At 36.0% G+C, this 21,371-nt stretch overlaps 1 protein-coding gene across 3 annotated transcripts in view; it reads left to right on the top strand.

The window, feature by feature from the left end:
* Positions 1–21,371, top strand: part of PLCB4 (phospholipase C beta 4) — a 161,915-nt gene that overhangs the window by 97,895 nt on the left and 42,649 nt on the right. For all 3 annotated transcript variants that reach the window (XM_006921599.1, XM_006921597.1, XM_006921598.1), the window contains 3 exons: positions 6,806–6,908; positions 8,772–8,936; positions 11,190–11,394. In XM_006921599.1, the coding sequence (XP_006921661.1) occupies positions 6,806–6,908; positions 8,772–8,936; positions 11,190–11,394 (473 nt within the window). The remainder of the gene's footprint in view (positions 1–6,805; positions 6,909–8,771; positions 8,937–11,189; positions 11,395–21,371) is intronic.

Genomic DNA, 21,371 nt, shown 5'->3' with positions numbered 1-21,371 from the left:
AAGAAGTTTTGTTCTCTCTTAATTCTTTTGCATGTCTTGTAAATAGCAGTTATCAAAAAATAATGCTATGAATGTTGTTCTAGTTTACTTAAATAGCACTTTGAAATTTGTGAACCAAGTAGTGAAATAGGAAATGTTAATCTCACTGAAATACTGAAAGATTAAATGAAAATATAAAGTTAAAATTCTACAGAGATGGAAAAATCGTGTGTCCATTTTTCTGCCACGTAGCACTGCAGGTAAATAGACCCTAATCACTACCCAAAGATCTCTAAGTTAGTCCAGTGAAGCACCATCCCATCTCATAATGCTCTTGTCAAGAAGTTCTTGGACTCATTGTTGGATATCTAGTTTTCATTACTAAAAACAGCCAGTTGAGATAAAATTTTTCATCATTCGTGGCTTCAAAGTGCACACTCCCACCTCTTCCTGCCTGCCACATGGTCCTCTGCCACACACACAGATAATAGCCCTAATACCCAAGTCACCCATCACAAACATAGCTGGAGCATACACAACATTTTTCTCTGCTATATATTTTGAAAGAAATAAATACTTTAATACAACATTGTATGTCAATTATAGCTCAATAAAACTGCCGGGGGCGGAACATTTTTCTCTGCTATATATTTTGAAAGAAATAAAAAGTGTACACTTTAATACAACATTGTATGTCAATTATAACTCAATAAAACTGCTGGGGGTGGGGGAATGAAATAAAAATTATGTAGTTCAAAAAAACAACCAAATACACGTTTTGGAGGTTTTTTAAAGCTATTTCATTATTGAATGCAGAGTGTTCATAACAGCAGATTGTGCATGTAAATTGGTGGATGGACCCTCAGTGGTAGGCTGAGGCAGTGGGACCCTAGGGGCAGTTGTGATATTGGGGTAAATGTTTTAGGTTCAAGTCTGAAGCCTGGGTTTGTGCCCCAGCTCCTCTGTGTGCTGTCCTCATGGGCCTGGGCAGGTGCGTTAGACTGTGAACCTCGATTTTCTGGTTGATAAAATGAAGACAATAACACCTACCACACTGGGTTTGTTGTGACAGCTCAGTAAGGATGAACATGAGTGTATATGAAAGTGCTTTGTAAACTGCAAATTTCTATGCAAAAGTTTCTGAGCCTTAAGAAAAGCTTTAGATCTTATGGTCGACCACACATAGAGATCACACAAGATTAAATGAGCGCTCTGATCAAATCGGGCCTTTAAGGGATCCAGGGCGGCTGCCATCACCCTCGTGGTTCATAGATACGTTAGGTCTGGCAATGGGTCCTCCTTGGACCCTTCCTGGTGAGCCAAAACTTTCCATTTTTTACCTCAGCTGTCTCACAGCTAGTACTGACACAGGGAGGAGAACATTTTCCAGATAAAAGAGGTCCTGACAGGAGTTGTATGCATTCGTTACATCTCTTTTCAGGAGTTTCCATTTTGCCATAGTATATATGTTCAGTGTCCCACTGTCTGCACCATTGTTTATTTTAAAATACATTCATAAGCAAGGATGTTGCTACTTTAGCCTGAATTCTGCGATGATGTGTTTGAGGCAATGTGACCAAAAACCTAAGTCCCACCAGAAGGACTAAAAATATGATCGTTCAGTGAGGCAGTCCAGCTGTAGGAGGTATTGTTCACAGTTTGTGCGTCCCCTGCCTCTCCCTTCCTTTTTCCTCACATCCAGCCTGGAGGCAAAGGTTGTCACCAACAGGGCAAAGAGAAAGAGTCTTTCTCATCTGTGTGCTCCTGTGCCCCTCAGTGACGGAGGAGTCGTACCTGGTAGGTACGAGGCCAACCATGCAGGACACTTTTCCACGGAGTAAGGGTGTCCAGGGTGTTCTGTGGATTGCACAAGTTGCCCTTGTTATTCTGCCACCCACCAGCAGGGACGTTTTTAAAAAAATTCTTATGGGCTGGGTCTGAGGGCTGCATTTCTATAAAGAGGCCATCTGTGCCTTTTAGGCCTACAGTGACAAATAGCTGTTTTATATAGAACATCAATGCACACCCCTGAAAGTAGCAACAATAACAAAGCATCGGAAATCCGCCTGGGAATTCCTCTGCTTTGTGGGCTGATCTTTTGGGAGGCCACGCCATTGAGCCTAGCAAGTGTGATATTTACCGAAGAAGTGAACAGTGGTTTATAACAGACTCATTTTTAAAGATAGAAAAATAGGAGGCATTTCTATAAGTCCTAATGAAACAAAATAGAGCAAATTAATTTCTCATCTTTTTTAGGCTTTTGGAGGAAATTGGATGAAATTTCAAAAGAGTATGGCATTTGTTGATTTAAAGATACACACTCTTTATATAACTTTCTCAAATCGAGATGTGTTTTAAAATCCGTGGCATCTTATAGTTATAATCAGCAGCCAATTTGCTTTCTTGGTGGCAAATAAAATAATGGAATGTTACATAATTGATGACATCTTAGGGGTGATGAAATAGAATTAACTTTATTAATGACCCCATCCTCTGATTCTTACAGCTCCTGTCTACCCACCTTGCTGAATTCAGACCCTTCCTTTCTCCTTCCCTTGCCTTCTAAGGCCCTACAAAGTTCACATGCAATTCTCAAATCCCTCCACTTGCCATTTCCCAGGTCCTGCTTATGCTCATGTCCACCACGCAGACCTGAATACCTGGAATGAATTTATTTTCTGTACCAAAAAAACACTATGCAGGACTAGTTACATGGTTTGTAGGACCTAATGCAAAATGAAAACGAAGGACTCCGTGTTCACAAATTATTATGAATTTTAAGACAGCTCCTACAGAGCACAGAGCCCTCTAAGTTCAGGACCCTGTGCATCTGCACAGATCTCACACCTGTGTCATGGCACTGGGCTCCGGCTTCAGCTTCCTCAGCAATGCCTGGGGTCCCTGGACTTGCACGGACACCAGGACAGTGAGTGGAAGCCCCTGCTGCATCTTTAAGTAGCCTGTGGCTCAGACCAGACATACCTTCAAGACAACCTGAGTGTCAGCCCCAAATCAGGGCTTACCTCGTGATCCTGTCAAACTGCTACGTGTTTTCTTTCATTTGTTAAGTGTTAAGTGTGTAGAATGAACGTATTATACTGAAAGCTGCCTGTTTTGGAGAACTGCTCTTTTTCCCTGGCATTTCTTATTTTTGATCAATCCGTTCTTCCACAGATTAGTTTTCTTCTAAGCACATCTGAAAGCAGGATATGTATGGAAGAATGTTTTTGGCACTAAGACATCTTTAATGTCACATTTCTTTATTTTTAGTGAGAAAGGGCTCCTGACCCTTAAAGAAATGACTGAAGGTTATAGAGAATGCTGAATCTCCCAAAGAGATTCTGGACTGGAAAGATGACTATAGTCCTATATGAACACCAGAGTCCCCAACTCATTCCACACATGTAGAATCCAAGTGCTGCCACTCTTGTGAAAGGCAGAACCTTCCCCTGTTTTCTTCTCTTGTAGCCTGTGTCTGATATTTTGCTGTACAAAGCTGATAGGCTTTCCTTGGAGAAGTGCATGTGTAGCATTTTAGTTATTCATCCACTTTCCTTTCTAAGGTTATCTTTTGCTAACACTAGCCCCAGAAATAGGTCCAAATCTAAAACTATGAATATAGAAAACATATTCTTCTGTGTCATTAGAGAGCTTTTATATTAATATTTTGGGCTGGTTTCTCTTAGAAACAGGTCAATGTTCAAATCATCTTTAATATTTGAATGTAAACTCTATATCTGTGACTTAAAAATTAGTGTTGTCTTTTGGTGGTTCCTATTGATTACATCTAATGTGGGTTATTTTTTAACACGTTTTGTTCTGATTTAGAAGATAGCAAAGAATGGCAACTTTGTCAAAACCAAGAAACATGACTTTAAACTTTTATTTAAGGAAAATTTTAATGCCTCGGGATTCCCTTTTGGTTGTACTCTAAAAGATAATAATGAATTTGAGATCACCCAGAGTTGAAATTAGTAAAATTTATGTTCCTGAGGAATATGATTCCTAACTTTTTATTCTTTTACATTTGAAAGCAACTCTATAGTTTTGGAAAAAGTACTTTATTTTCCTGTATATATAGCTCATATTAGTGTGGAATTTTTCTGTTATAGTCATTTCTAACAAATAAAAAAGATATTTTTTAGAGATATGAAGTTTTTGACTCAAGTTTCAGAGAAGTTGTGGAATCTGACTGAGATATGATTACGTGACGAGATCCAGTGGACATAAAGGGCAGACACTGTGTAGTTGGGGTCAATTTCAAAGCATTTTCATCACCTCAAAAATGAAACTCATACCTTTTAGCTATCACGTCCCAATATCCCCTTACTTCTCCCCCAACCTTAAGCATCCACTAATCTACTCTCTATGTCTATATATTGGCCTGTTCTGCACATTTCATATAAATGGATTCATATAATATGTGGTCTTTTGCAACTGACTTCTTTCAGTTAGCATAATGTTTTCTCAGTATCAGTACTTCATTTCTTTTTGTTATTTAATAATTTTCCGTTTTGCAGATATACCGCACTTTGTATATCCATTCATTTGTTGATCAACTTTTAGATTGTTACCATTTTTTGAATAATGCTGAATAATGCTGCTATAACATTCACATACAAATTTTCATTTTTCTTGGGTGTATACTAAAAGTGGAATTGCTGGTTCATGTGGTTACTCTCTGTTTAAGTATTGAAGAAATGTTGGACTTTTTTCCAAAGTGGCTGCATCATTTTATATTCTCACCAGCAATATATGAGGGTTCCAATTTCTCCACATCTTCATCAACACTATTACCTGACTATTACCGGACTTTTTTTTATAGCCATCCTAGTATGTGTTTAGTGGCATTTCATTGTGGTTTTTATTTTTATTATTATTATTAGTTTCAAATTGTGATTTTCTTTTGTATTTCTCTGATGACTAATAATATTAAGCATCTTTCCATGTACTTTTTGGCCATTAGTATATCTTATTTGTAGAAATGTCTATTTAGGTCATTGAACCATTTTTTAAGTGGGTTATTTGTTCTTTATATATTCTAGATACATGCCTCTTATCACATATATGATTTACAAATATTTTCTCACATTCATTCTGTGGCTTGTCTTTAACTGTCTTGATAGTGTGTTTTTTCAAGTGGAAATTTTTTCTGATGGAGTCAAGTTTATCTATTTTTTTTCTCTTGTTTCTGATACTTTTGGCATTATGTCTAAGAATCCATTGCCAAATCAAAAGTCGTGAAGATTTATCCCTATGTTTTCTTCTAAAAGTTTTATAGCTTCGGCTCTTACATTTAGGCCTTTGATCCAGTTTGAGTTAATTCTTATATATGATGTGAAGGAAAAGTCCAATTTTATTTTTCGTTATGCTATCCAGTTGTCCTAGTATTATTTATTTAAAAGACTCTTCTTTCCCCCATTGAATAGTCTTGGCATCCTTGTCAAAAGTCAATTGATCGTAGAAACATGAATTTATTTCTGGACTCCCAACTCCATCTCATTGATTTATATGTGTATCCTTATGCCAGTTCCGCACTGCCTATCATACTGTTGCTTTGTAGGAAGTTTTGAAATTGAGAAGTATGGGACACCCAACTTTGGTTTTTGTTCAAGATTCTTTGGCTATTCTTGGTCTTTGAGTTGACTATGAATTTTAGGATCAGCTTGTCAATTTCTACAAAGAAGCTAGCTGGCATTTTGATAAGGATTTAATGATCTGTATATCAATTTGGGAAATAGTGCCATCTTAATAATAGTAAGTCTTCTGTTCGATAAACACAAGATGTCTTTCCATTTATTTAGATCTTCTTTAATTTCTTTCAACAAGGTTTTGTAGTTTTCAAAGTATATGCACTTATTTTGCTACGTTTATTCCTAAGTATTTTATCCCTTTTGGAATCTTTACAAATTCCATTGTAAATGGAATTTTTTAAATTTCATTTTTGGATTGTTTACTGCTGGCATAGAAAAATATAATTGATTCATATATATTGATTTTGTATCCTACAACCTTGCTGAACTCATTTACTAGTTCTGATAGTTTTTAGTACATTCCTTAGATAATTTCCTTCTGTAGATTCTATATACAAGATCTTGTCATCTGTGAAAAGGAAGTTTTACTTTTTTCGAATCTTGATACTTTTTATTTCATTTTCTTGCCTAATTACTCTGACTAGAAGTAGAGAAATAATTACATCTTTATATTTACCTACCTCTAACTGAAACTTCACATTTCCTTTGATTTTTAACATTGACAACAAGCCATAGTAGTATTAGTGATACCCATGACTCTGACACTAATATAAATTAGATATTTTTATATCTCATTACTATTATAGAGCTCTCAAAATATTTTTATGCATATCAGTACTTTAAAGTTATGGTAGTCGTCAAACATTCTATTAGATCTCATAATTTAATACATTAATTAAACAGAAAGAAGTAGAATGTCACATATTTTCCATATTTTAATAACTATAGCTCATATAATTGATTTTTCATTGTTATTTTTTATTTTACTTTGTGCATGTAAGAGCAAGTATCTCAAGAGGTCCATGGTATAAACAAGTTCAAGAGAAGATGATAGTCTCAGGAAGTCCTAGATGTCACTGATTCTGGAATCTAGAGAACATTTCTTCCCTGTTCCTCTTTAAGATTATTCATAGGGCAGGGATATTCCCTTCAGTCCTTAAGACCTTCTGCCTAAAAGCCTAGCTCCTAAGTTAGAGATGAGGAAAAGGAAGTATTTAATGTCCTGGAATGTTAGTGTTTTAGTCTTTGTAAAAGCAACAATAAAGCAAACTTCTGTGCTTTTGTCCTACCAGGTACCTTCTCAAACCGGATTTCATGAGGCGGCCTGATCGAACATTTGATCCCTTCTCTGAAACTCCTGTTGACGGTGTTATTGCAGCCACTTGCTCAGTGCAGGTAAGGCCCCTGCTCTTCACAGAATAATATGAATGTGTATACAGATGGTCCTGGAAAAGTCCTAAGAAATCACAAATAAAGTGTTAACTGTCAACGTGCAAGATCCATATGTTGCTCTCAACTTTGACTTAAAATTCCCCACTTTTTTCTTAAGAGATACATTTTTTTCACTAGTAAAATTGTTAGGTACTTTCAGTGAAAGACACCAGGTCGAAAAAGGATGTGGAGCAGCAGGAACTCTCATTCATTGCTAGTGGGAATGCAAAATGGTACAGTCACTCTGGAAGACAGTTTGGTGGCTTTTTATAAAATTCAAATGCACTGAAAAAACTTATATCTACACAAAAACCTGCACAGAGATGTTTGCAGCAGCTTTATTCGTAATTGCCAAAATTTGGAAGCAACCAAGATGTGGGTGATTAGATAAACTGTGGTACATCCCGACAAGGGACTATTATTCAATGCTAAAAGGAAATGAGCTATCAAGTCATGAAAACACATGGAGGAAACAAATGCACATCACTAAATGAAAGAAACCAATTTGCAAAGGCTACATACAGTGTGATTCCAGCTATATGACACCTTGAAAAAGGCAAAAGTAGAGACAGTGAAAAGATCAGTGGTTGCCAGGGATTGAGGAGTTGTAGGAGAAGGATGAATAGGCAGAGCACAAAGGATCTTAGGGCAGTGAAACTACTCTGTATGATACTGTAATGGTGAATACATGTCATTTTACATTTGTCCAAATCCATAGAATTACAACACCAAGAGTGAAGTCTAATGTAAACTATGAACTTGAGGTGATAATATTGCGTCAATGTAGACATTGATTGCAACAAATGTACCACTCTGGTTGACATAACCATAGTGTGGGAGGTTGTGTGTGACAGTTTTATGCAAACTCTGTGCTTTCTGCTCGGTTTTACTGTGAACCTAAAACTGCTGTAAAAAATAAAGTTTATTAATGAAACAAACCCACTATATGATTTCATTTATGCAAAATTTTAGAAAATGCAAACAAATGTATAGTGACAAAAAGTAAATCAGCGGGTTTCCTCTGGACAGCGATGGGGGTGAAGGATTACAAAAGGGCACAAAGAAACTTTGGGATGGAAACATTTGTTGTTGTTGTCCTAATTGTGGTAGTAGTTTCACACATGTGCTCATATGTCAAAACTGATCTTATTATACATCTTAAATATGTACAGTTTATTGTATATCAATTATACCTCAAAAAACTGTTTCAGATCATTAGCTATTAAATCATATTAAAAAATTTACAAATGGCTATCGTCATTTGGAAAGTAAATGTAAAATTGCCTCTCCATAGATTTAGGATAAATAGAATTTAATTCTGCTCTTTACAAATACATAACACTGTCATAGTTGACCAGTGCCCATATCCGTAAAGAATAACAGGCAAATTTTCGTATTGCTTTTCTTTCTGTATATCTGTCTTTTCAAGACTTTTAAAAGAATTCAGTAAAAGTATGGTATGGCAGAATTTCAGAGCTTTGAACTGATCTTAAGGCATATCTGAACCCATCACTTCATTTCATAGATGTGGGCACTTAGGTGAAATAAAGATACTTGGACACTATTTCTTTGTATAATGTGATTTGTATACATGTCCCTTCTTTCTAGACAGTTTTCAAAGTTAGAAACTCTAGAAACTCTGCTTAGATGGGTTTTTTCATATAGTAGTTGCTCAACAATGTTTTCATTTAATAAAGATTGACAACTTTATTTCCGTAGGTAATTAAAATTTCTAAAGATGAACAGAGAATTTACTACCTGATTATTCTTTGCTACTTATGATAACAGAGATTTTACTTCTCTTGTTCTATTTCTGTCTTACTACAGGTCATATCAGGTCAGTTCTTATCAGATAAGAAAATTGGCACATATGTAGAAGTGGATATGTATGGGTTGCCCACCGACACTATACGTAAGGAATTTCGAACTCGCATGGTGATGAACAATGGACTCAATCCAGTTTACAATGAAGAATCATTTGTATTTCGGAAGGTAGGACATTTTCAATATGTCAGACTCACTCTGCTAAGTTGGGAGCCATGTCGTAGCGCATAGACACTACATGATATCAGGGACAGTTATTCAACTCAAAATGTCTTGATTTTTTTTCTTCCATTCTGTAGCTGTCACACGATTGTTGTTTTGTGTGTCCCTGTCTTTCTTTTGGCTCTCCTTGGAAGAGCCCACTTCCTATGTGGCAGTGCCAAGCTCCAGGTATGCAGCCTACTTAGAATACATCCTCTCTGGTGGACACTGGAGAGTTCTTCCCTGCCCTAACAGCAGCTGGTAACTTACACTGTTCCTTTAGCCAAGGGGGCAGGTAGGATGTTGCACACATAATTAAGGCCAATCAGTATCTTCAAATGGGTCACTTGGTATTGTCCTGTGCCTCCAGAAAGTATGATACCTGTTGCTACCTGCAAGTTCTATGCTTCATGTGCTATTTTTGCTCTTTTGTTTGTTTGTTTGTTTGTTTTGGTAGTTCAGACTTTTTTTCTCCAGTACTGTAACTTGATCCTAAGAACAATCACAGTCATTCTTTCTAATGATTCAGTTTTTAATCTTGTAATCATTTTTCACGTTGTTTCTCTTCTGTCATTTGAAGCTGTACTGAAAAATTCGTTCCTTGGCAGTGCTGTCTTCAAGAATGTTTGTTTTTACTCTCTCACTTTTTCTTTAACCTGACCAAAATAGTTTCTTGCTTCTTTGGGGACAAGTTTTCCAGGTGTTTCTACTCCATTTCTGCATCTTTCAACACAGATAATTGGCCTCTGGTCTTAACAAAATAGGGATTATCCACCTCAGAACAGACTAACTGGTATACAGAAACCAGTTTAGGGGAGATCAATGTAGGGATGATGAAAGAGATCATTTTGAAGTTCAGGTTCACCCTGTGATGTGAGTACTTTTATCATGCTCTTCACATTGTTACCTGCTCTGCTGCTGTCAAAGTGTGTTATAAATGGCGTACACAGCTGTGATTTTTTTTTTTTCTTTCCTGGTTTTTCTAATTTGTTATAACTAAATCTGTTTTTGGTTCGGCCAGTATTCTTTGTCGTAATGAATAATCCTTACACACATTTCTAAGAATTCAGAAAGTTATCTGCAGAGGTTGTTTGTTTTCATGAGTGAGGAAATATCAAACTTGGTTTTTATATGTAACAATCCTGGCCTCAGAAACAAATGCCACTTCTGGATCTTTCGCTGTTCTTCAGAAATTAAATTGCCCATCATTGATATCAAGCACTTTAATTTGCTTTCCTTTCTTTTGGTTATTGTTTTTGTTGTTTGCAGTAATCTCACATGGTAATAAACCCCCATTCACCAAGTGAGGAACAAGAGAGTGACTGAAATTAGCTGAATTTTAGCTTTACTCCTTTTCATCTTGAAAGTTGGAATTAAATTATAACATCTAGGCATAAATAGGCAATCAATCCATAATCCAGTTTTAGACACTTAATATTCCAGTCAGCCAAGATGTCCTGGGTTGCTGTTAGCCAAAGAAAAGGCATGCCTCATGAAAAACACTGGATTTACTCTTGTCCTGTTGTTATTTTATATCTGAATAGGGATTCTCCTATCTGAGCTCAGGTATTATGTCTATGTCTTCAGTCTGGGAATAGCAAGAGTAGGTGTTATGGGTATATGTTATGTTTATAGCTTTTCCATCTTACTCTGATATCCAAAATATGTTAAAAATTGAGGAGTGTAAGGAAAAGAGAGAATCCAAATTTATATGTAAATTATCTTTTACACATAAAGCATTTCTTCAAAGATACTCTCTACATTCTTAAAAACAGGCAGAGCTAGATGTCAGAAGCCGGTACTACCACCAGGTAGTGGACAGATCACAAGTCAAGAGCCCCAGTTGCCAGACCCAACTATTACTGATTGTCTCTGAGATTAACGAAGGTCATTTTATTTCTCAGGTCTCTTTTGCTTATCCATTGTGGGTGAGGATTGGGAAATAAGACAAGGGTTTGACTAGCAATTGTTCACATCCATCCCATCTAAAATTTCCAGTGAGATGATTTCCAGGAAACCTATTCAATTGCCTTCTCCCTGGCTTGGGCACTGCAGCTTATATAGTATACTTTAGGAATGTACATTATTGATCATGGGCCTATTTTCACCATAACAGAGCATGTAAGAGCAGTGTGGATATAATCCAGATCCTTGAGTTGAGGTTCTTGGGAGCTGCATTCCAAAATTCAATGAACAGGAAGGACCATTGTTTGTTTGCAGGTAATCCTCCCTGACCTGGCAGTCTTGAGAATAGCAGTGTATGATGACAACAACAAGCTGATTGGCCAGAGGATTCTTCCACTGGATGGCCTTCAGGCAGGCTATCGACACATTTCTCTTCGAAATGAGGGAAATAAACCATTATCACTGCCAACAATTTTCTGCAATATTGTTCTTAAAACATACGTGCCTGATGGATTTGGAGGTAAGTTAAATTTTTGGGAACAGAATATGTATGTGTGTGTATATATATATATATATACACACATACACACACACACACACACACACACATATACGTATATATATACACATATATACACACATACCCATCTGTGTGTATAGCTATAGATATATATGGTCCTAAATTACAGGATTATGAAATATTTCACTAATGGTTCAAACAAAAGTCTGTTCCGGACAGAGCCTCCAACCCTTGTAGCCTGAAAGAAATCAAGGATAAATAACAATCTCAGGTTTCATGGTAAGAAATGAAAATCAAGGCTATATTATCTTTAAAGTTTTCTTATTTTAAAATACTATAGTTTTATGTTGTTTATCAATTGTTAACAAATATGTTTGTGAAGGATGTATTTATACTATCATTCAAAAGGGGGAAAAGACATAATAATGTGGAACCATGGATATCAACTGGTATCACTAAAAGATTTAAATTTAACTCAACTATCCACATACCTGGATTTTCTTTCAAATACCCAAGAGAGTTCAATTTCACAAAAAATTCCAGTCATCGGACCACAGAAAGCCACGTTTGGTTTTACAAAAGTAATCAATGGGAAGAATCAAAAGCTGGACCAAGTCATAGGATTTTACTTAAATGTGAGCATATTAACTTTTTATTACCCCCAACTGAGGCAAGAACATTAACAGAAAACAAACATCCTCTGTATTCTCAGACCATAAGGAAACATTGTATCAAATTAACCAACAGTTCAAATCCTGACTCTCTACTACTGGCCAGGTGACCTTGGGACAGAGTCATAACCTCTCAAACCCCTCATTTCCTCGCCCGATACTACCTCCCTCATAGCATTCGTGTGAAGTGCTCATCATTACAGTTTTTGCCGTAGCAAGGCTCAAAAATGTGTGCACACATGTGCATGTGGCTAAGATACAGCTGTGATCTCTATACTGGAACACATCAATTTGGTTTGGGGAATTGGGGGTTATTTTGTTGTTTCTTTTTAATAATACATGCTGCTCTAGAGGGAAGATTTTCTGCAACTAATCCTCAACTTTAACAACCTAATTGGAAGTTCAAAATGCCATGAGGATTTTTTCAGTCACAAATTCAGAGTAAAGACTCCTTCCTTCCTCCTCCTTCTGTGTTTTTCATTAAAAAAAAAAAAAAAAAAAAAACTATTAGAAGCTACAACATAGAGTAGCAGATGTAAGAGTCATAAAAAAGGCTGAGAGGGGGTGCTGTGAGCTGAGTAAGTGAATCAGAAAAGAGACAGGAGGCTTGCAGTGTGTACGTAGGAGAATGTGATGCTCACAAGGCATCAGTAGATGAATTAAATCATGTTCCACACACTTGAGCTTAGAAAGCAGGCAGCGCGTAATACCTAATACATTTTAGAAATAGTCGTATAAATGAATATGGTGGAAGACTTAAAAGTTTTGCCTCTGCATGAGTTACTTTTCAAATGAAACTCTGTAATTCAATCCAGAGACATGGGCCATTTGTATAGAAAAGGGAAAAAATAATAATTTGTCTGAGCTGCTTCTTTGTGTCAAGCACTTTATATAGAGTCCAGAAACATGAAGTTTTTCAGCATGGATGTGGACATGTGTAGTTCCATGCTGAAAAAATATCTGTATTTGTAATGTAACTTATTGTCAGCATCAATAATTATATAAGTATTGATCCTAATTAATCTCTTTAAAAATAGTCCTGCAAGTATTCTTTCCTAACGTATTGTTGTAGCCACTTTTTATTAGAAGCATTTGAAATCTCTGTACTGTGTTATAAATGATGCGATTCAGCAGTTAATGTTTTCACCCCAGATTTGACATTCAAAGACTGTCATTTCAGAATTTTCTGGTCATCACTTTTATATGTGAAGAAACTGAAGGCAGACATTATGCAGCGTAAGCATCTTACCTGAAGATAACAAAATGAGAGTATGAGAACTTTCTTTTCCAAATTTCTGATCTTTACAGCATCTTGATTTGTTCACTGTGTTTATATTTTATCTGCTTAAGTGAACTTCCACATTCAGATCTGAATCGGCATGACAGGAAGTCTATTGAGTTCCCCTTCCCAAGAGCATTGATTTTCTCTGTTGACTATAGGAAAAATTTCAAAATGAAACTGCACCATTACATTCTAGCATTTTGTAGGAGGAAAAAGGAAAGTTATTGATACATAACATCAGATTTTTATTTGGCTAAAGAAAGGTAATATGGATTCATTTATTCATACCACAAATATGTTTACCAGGTTTTATTCTGTAAAAGGCAAAGTAGCTAAAATATATATTATAGAGAGATTCTGACAACATGAAGAATAAAAGAATGGTCACCCGTAAATTCACTGCCCATAGAGAACTCCATTACTATGTTGGTCCCTTTACTTCCAATCTCATTTCTTTCCACTATTTTATTTTTAATTAAATTGGATCTTACTGGATCATTTGGACTTATTACTTCAGAGAGATAATCTTTTTTTTTCACTTAATGGAGAATATTTTCCCATGTCATGAAATATTTTTATTGGCTACATGGGATTCCATTTTATGTATACCATAATTTATTAACAAACATTGAAGTCATTGTCTTCTTTTTCCTTTTTTTCTTTTCTTTTCTTTTTTTTTTTTTACATCTAAGAACCCTAAATATAAAGCTTAGAAAATATTCACGATCATTTCCTGAGATGAAATTTTTAAAGTGGATTTGTTGTATTAAGGAGTGTGTACGTATTTAAAGCTTTAGATTTAGATTGCCAAATAACACATTATAAGCATATGAGATAGAAGTTTTGTTAACATTTACTAGGTTAATCAGTAAATATGGTATTTCATCAATGTATTTACTTAAAATATTTTTCTCAGAGGAAAAGATATATTCAACAATTGTTAATCGCACCTGCTCTATGAATGGCCTGAGTAAAAGATGTAAAGTTGAAAAAGTCATGTATATTTACCCTCAAGAATTTCCCAGCCTTATACATGTATACATATACATAAGTATGTACATAAATATACATAAATAAGTGTAGCCTATTATATAAGTGACGAAACGAAAGTAAGTCACATGGTGTCAGGAGCATTGAACTAAGGAGTGATTAACCAGACTGGGGATGAGGGGGACTTCAGTAGCTGTTTGGGCCTTGAAAGATATATAATACATCACAGCAAAAATCTAGACTGGATTTCTCTCCAGACAGGGAAGCAGCCCATGCTAACCCCTTGGTGAGGAAGAGCTGAGCTTACTTATGTGTTCCGAGGAAGGTGAAATAGAGAATTTGTAGTGATGAATCTGAAAAGATCTGGTTCCTGCCTGAGGATGCATCCTCAGAAACCAGTGTTACTCAGCAAGAGAACTGTGCTGTTCCTATTGAATAATTTTGGCACCACGAGGAAAATATGCACATTTCCAGAGCATTAAGTAATTTGGTAAATCACATCTTCTCGATTTTTAGGCGAATAGGTTGGTCCACAATACTCCGCAAGTTTAGATCCAGTTATAGAAGTAAGAACTCTTATTCTTGACCAAGCTAATTAAGTCCCAACTCTCATAGTTCACCAAATACTTAACCTAGGAATTATGTATATTTTTAATCATTTTGTTAAAAGAGAATTTTTAAAAACCCATGCTGTAATGTCATGCACCATTATTTATATAAGAAAGATCAGATACAACGTAAGTCCACCAATAAGGTCTAGGTAAATATGTTAGTTATAGCCATTCTATAGAATAGTATGCATCCATTAAAAATAATGACTCAGATCTCAGCATTTAAACTAGAAAGATGACAGTAATATATTGCCAAAAAGTGAATTGCAAAACAACCTCATTATTATTTTACAGAGACCCTTTACCATGTACATAAAGTACATAGAAAAATTCTGTAAGTACACATCCAACTTTAATAATAGTTACTCTTTGAGAGTCAGAGTAAGCATTTAGTGGAGCTAGCCAACTGCACTGGACAACCTCCTGGAACATCACAGAAAATACTCTGCCCAATATGGCAGCCTGCCGTGGCAGGACTCTACTTATTACTTCTGGATTGTTTAAATTTAAGTAAGCCTATATAACTTTACTTTCTGTAAATTCAAAACAATTATTTTGCCCCATTTTTCTATAACGGTAAGATAATATGAAAATAGCACATAGAAGAATTTTTAAAATACATATTTATTTTGAATTTAGAAAAGAATCAAAAGAAATAAAGCAACCTGTTATCCTGCTACCTAGATAATTCTTAATAATATTTTAAAATAAAAGATACATGAATGTCTTAAAACAACAGGTTATAAAACGTAAGTATATAAGTAAATATGTACATACATAAATATAAAGTTTATATAAATATGTGTGTGAGTATATATATAGTTTTAATTTAACCAAATGAGATATATAATACACCCTGTTCTATGCTTTGCTTTCTTTATATAATGTAGTATGGAGAACATTTCATGTCAATGCACACAAGGCTTTTTAATTTTTTGTAAAGGTTACATGATGTTCCATTATATAGGTATATATCACTATCTCTTTATCTGGCCCTTTAAGTTGGATCAGTATTATTTCTACACAGCATATGAGACAGCCTATTCTCACTCACCCTAGCCAATTCTGGATTCTAAAAGATTCTTAAATTTTTCAAGTAAAGGTAGTAAAAGCGATATCTCATCATTTCATTTTGCATATTTACAATTATGAGTCAGATTGAGCATATTTTATGTGCCTTTTGGTCACTTGTCTTCCTTTGCCAGAAAAAGACTCTCTAGTACCCTTTTTTTTTTCTTTAATTGGGTTGTTCCTCTTTTTCTTAAGTAATTATTTAAATCCAATTTTAATTTACTCATAGATCTCTCTCTCATAATTTCCAAAGTGGTCTCAGATACATTTCAACATTTAGATAAAGTTCTATGAATATAATGTACGTACGAATGCTGACTAGAGCCTCACAAGTTACTAGCTGTCAGACCTTGTATGAGTTTGCAAAACATTTTACATTTTGCTATCCTCATAGAAGCTGGAGATAACAGCAGTCCCCACCTTATAAGTAAAGATCAGATGACCTCTGGAATGGTGTCCGACCATAGCAACTCCTCCATTATTTTTTATTTATTTATTTTTAACAAGCTAAAGAAAAATCTATTGATTATAGTTTCCTCTTCCTAATTTTACCCATTAGTTTGCTGCAAAAATTATTTTGTCATAGCAATTCGTTATCCTAAGAAACATCTCTTAATTTTGTGCCCACTAAACATTTTCAGAATTCTAATGCATCAGTAATGTTACCATAATGTCTGTAAACTCCAACAAGTCTTTGTTCTATGTGATTTTTAAATGTATTTTAAATCTTAGTAAAGTCAGGTAGTTTCATTTTATAAAAACAAGAACAATATGCCTAAAAAGTTTATCCAAGTTGAGACATTTCCTTAGGTAGAGCCTGGACATTTACAGGATATTTATGTTCACTTATTTATTGGAGTTCTGTGCCAATATTGGGGTTCTTATGAGGTCACCATATGATGATGAGTCCCTACTGATGAGACAACTTGGCACTTTTCCAATTACCTGTAATTATTTCTGCCTTCTGCCATATGGTGCTCTTTAGAGCTTTGAACTCTGAGCCACCCCAGTTGTCACACAACATGAGATAGGTCTAAAGCAAATGTCCACCCTGATCCTCTTCCACTACTGCCAGATCCGTTTTTCTCCCTCGCCCCCTCAAGAGTCAGGGGCAGGGGTTAGTGCAACTGCTTCTCCTTCTCATTACTATAATAACTCCCAAGACACACAAAGAAATAACAGAGCCAAAATGGCTGTCAGAGCTTCTGAACTCTTCACAAGTACAGCTATCCCCCCTTATCCACTGTTTCAGTTACCAAGGTCTGAAAATGTTAAATGGAAAATTCCAGAAATAAACAATTCATAAGTTTTAAACCATGCGCTGTTCTGAGTAGCATGATGAAGTCTTGAGCCATCTCGTTCCTTCCCGCATGGAATGTGAATCACCCCTTTGTCCAGCATCTCCATGCTGTAGACACTCTCCGCCCGTTAGTCACGTAGTAGCCCTCTCAGTTATCAGGTTGACTGTGGTGGTAGCAGAGTGCTTGTGTTCAAGTAAACCTTGTTTTACTTAATAATGGCCCCAAAGCACAAGATTAGTGATGCTGGCAATTCCGATATGCCAAAGAGAAGCCATAAAGTGCTTCCTTTAAGTGAAAAGGTGAGTACAGTACAATAAGATTTAGAGACCAAATTCACATAGCTTTTATTACAGTATATGGCTACAATTCTTTTATTATTAGTTATTATTAATTTCTTATTGTGCCTAATTTATAAGTTAAACTTTATCATAGATATGCATAGAAAAAGAACAGTATATAAAGGGTTTGGTACTATCCGAGGTTTCAGGCATCCACTGGGGTTCTTGTAATGTATCCCCACAGATACATGGGGAACTACTGTAGTTTTGTTCCTAAGTGGCTAAGAAGTAAAATATCTCAGGGCTGAAGAACAGAGATGAACTCTTTTAACTATCAGAAACTAAGTTTGACATGAAAAGAAATGATAACATTTAGGAGAGGGATGACTAGAGATGAATCAAAAAGCTTCCGTTTAATTTTTTCAATATTTTTTTTCTACCGAACATAGAATAAAACAGTCCTCCTGTTTACTCCCACACTCATGCACAAAATGTAAGTACTAGGTTGGGTGCTAAGGCACCTTTTCCTGTGTCAGACCTAGTGCGACTCAGAGTACTGGGCTGTCTCTACTGCTTCATTCGTTGGTGCAAGTGCTGCTGATGGTGACACTCACTACCGTCACAGCAGCTTTGTCACTATTAACCTGGTGAGGAAAACAGTTCCAAGCTGATGACAATTAAATGAGTGCCAGTGTTTCTTTTCCTACCTACTTTTAATGGGTTTTCTCGTTTGCAATTATTTTATTATTACTGTCTGGAAGGGACAACAAATAAGAGAATTGAAGCTATGCTTCCAGATTATATGGAGCATGAGCATTATATTTAAATGTCTCTCTTGAGTTGTGATTCCTGAGCACTTTCTTCCTTGAGCCATACCTGCTTTTATAACTATAAATTTTGTCTACTCTTCTGCAACTAAGCTATTTTATGTAGGCAAAGCTGAAGTGGCCCCTTGTTTACTTGCCCAGTTCCCCTTTCCACCGCCCTTATGATTAAACATACATTGCAGCAAGGGATGGGAGGTGTTTCTTCTTCACTCTGCCCAGCATCTTCACAGGTTTGCTTTCCAACCCCTTTGCGAGGCTAGTTGGCTGTTTCTCACATCAGACAGTTCCAGAGAAAGAACCTCCATAATTAAGATGCCATTACTGGGGTATGAGCTCAGGATTTCCTGATACAATTTAAAGTTTTTCTGTATTGGCCTCGCCTTCATGGATGCCAAAACACCTTATCCTATCCAATATGTGATGAAAAACCAATTCGCATAGCAGTGATATCCATTTGTATAGCTTCTTATGAACTACAGAAAATATTAGTAAGCATGCCAAGGAAAAAAGCTTCAGAGAAGAGGTTGGAATGGATTGTGGTGAAATACATCAGGAATTGCTAGACTAAGTGAATTTAAACAGGCTCCTTGTTGCATAGCATCTCGAGGAGGGGACATATGAACATTTCTCATTCCTGTTTCACCACAGGATCCTTTTTCCCCTGAGCACTTAACTGTATCTTCTAGCATTCTAGGAAATGAGGTTTGGGGAATGCTTAATCATTTAGTAGAAGCTAAAAGAGCTAATCCAAATTCATAGTTGTGGGATTTGTTGATCTTTATTAGCATTGCTTTACAGCCAGTAAGAGAACATGTATTTTCTGCTGCCTTTATGTCTTGATGAGATAGAAAACAGTAAAGTGGAGAATGGGAGGGAAACTGGGCCAGGAATGAGCACATGGTGGTGGGGGGTGGGGTGGGCAGTAAGGGGGTCCTAAGTGCCACGATTGGTGCTTGCCACTGACGAACCCTAAAAAAATGCTTCGAAAAGAAATGGCTAAACAAATAAGCAAACAAAACACAGAGCTCTCCTGAAAAACCTCTGTGTACCTAGAAGTCTGTACTAAGGAATCTTTATCTTCTTTTCAGTTCTTGGGAGTTGATGCTTTCAACTCCATATGGAAGTGAGGAAGGATGGGTGGGAGAGAGGAAGGGGGAAGCAGAGTATACATGGAAAGTCTTTACCAGGAGAGCCTTTTGGAAATGGCATTAACCCCCGAAACAGGTAGTATTTTTAAAAATACAAATAAGCAAAATTTCCATTGCGGGCAGAAAGAAGAAGCAAATGAGAAAAAGCAAAAGCAAGCTTGTTCCAGAACTTGTGCCATGGCCTCCAAGTATCTAGAAAATTTTAGCTCACCTCGTGGGTTTGAAGAGTCAGAGGCTTGTTAGGTGTTCAGTGTGGCTGTTCCCTGGACAGACTTATTCACACACTAGTCAGTGTTATCGGCATTTAAAATTCATTCTCGCCACGGTGGTTTGTCTTGTGGAATGCTGATCAACATGGGATATAGCCGGCCACAGTGGCCCCCCAGTATCAGGGGAAAAGCCCCACAAAATGTCAGATTGTCACCAAAGGAAGATGCCACATTTACTTGAATACACAGAACTTTGGCCAAGAATATACCGGATTTATTTAACTCCTTCCTGAAACCTTTTTTCGTGGGCTGAGGCAAGGAAAAAATAAATAACATTTTCAAATAGAGTTATACTAAGTATATAAAGGTATGAGATATTTGAGATATAGCTTCTCATTCTCTGGCTATGCATTATTTTACATGTGGTTATTAAAAATTAGTTTCCATATTTGATATATATACTGCATATCAAATATGGAAACTGATTTGTGTGTGTGTATACAAAGTACATATTTAAAAATAATGTTTATATGCCTCTGGACAAAGGAAAAACTGGGTTATAATAGAAAAGTTATCTAAAAGATATGAGGACAGGCCTTGGCTCCCTAACTTGAGCCTGTTTTCCCTTGGCCGAATAATCTTTGGCGGGCTTGTCACAGGTATGCAGTGTTTACCCTCTGCATTGATCTATAACTCCAGCTGCAGAATGTGCACCTGCTGTCACATGGCAAAATTATATGTCCTATACCTAAAAATGAAGTATTTATAAATAAGGTCACATCCTGAGTTTTCAGGGAGACATAAGTTTTGGAGGGCATTATTCAACCCACCGCAACCTCTTAATTATACTTTTTCTCAGTACTGATATTTTCCATTAATCATTCTTCCAAAACTACTTTAAAGCTTATCAGGAACAAATTTTGTTAGGAATGCTCTTTAGGCGTATAGTTTGCTATATTATGTAATGAACAGCTAATTTTCTGAGAAAAGAAAGTAATGAAGAAATCATTTTTCGCACTAAGATATGTCTTGCGAATTCATTTTTTATAGAAAAATCGAAAGTCCATCTACATATCTAGCAGTGGGGAATAGTTAGGTACAAAATTCAGTGGAACATTAGCCACTCACTAAAAATAATTTTCATAACTATATAGATATAACCTAATATAACCTACTAATGAATTTTAAAAGCAGGTAATATAATTTTAAGTAAACATGAAAAATATGTATTCATATAGAAAAAATTACATAAAAATATATAAGAATGAAAGCTTAGGATGGAATGATTATGGATCATTTCATTGTTTTTTTTAATTTATTTTATTAGTTTCAAGCATACAGTACAAGGATCATTTCATTCTTTAATGTCTTGCTTTATTGATTTTATATTGGGTTTAAGTGATTAAAAAATTATCTAATTTTCCCTACTGGGAGGAAATGTCATATATTCTCTTCAGGCCCCCAAAATGATTGTATATCATTAAAGATAAACAAGTATTTGTTTCCTAACTAGCCAACCCTGTGGGTCACTCACTGAAATGTACCAGTTGGAAGCAGAGGCAGAGTGAGTACAATGTGGGCCGGCAGTT

The sequence above is a fragment of the Pteropus alecto genome, unplaced genomic scaffold, assembly GCF_000325575.1.
Source record: "Pteropus alecto unplaced genomic scaffold, ASM32557v1 scaffold45, whole genome shotgun sequence".
Classification (NCBI taxonomy): Eukaryota; Metazoa; Chordata; class Mammalia; order Chiroptera; family Pteropodidae; genus Pteropus; species Pteropus alecto.
Note: the sequence above shows the minus strand (reverse complement) of the source record. Positions and strands in the feature narration are given on the sequence as shown.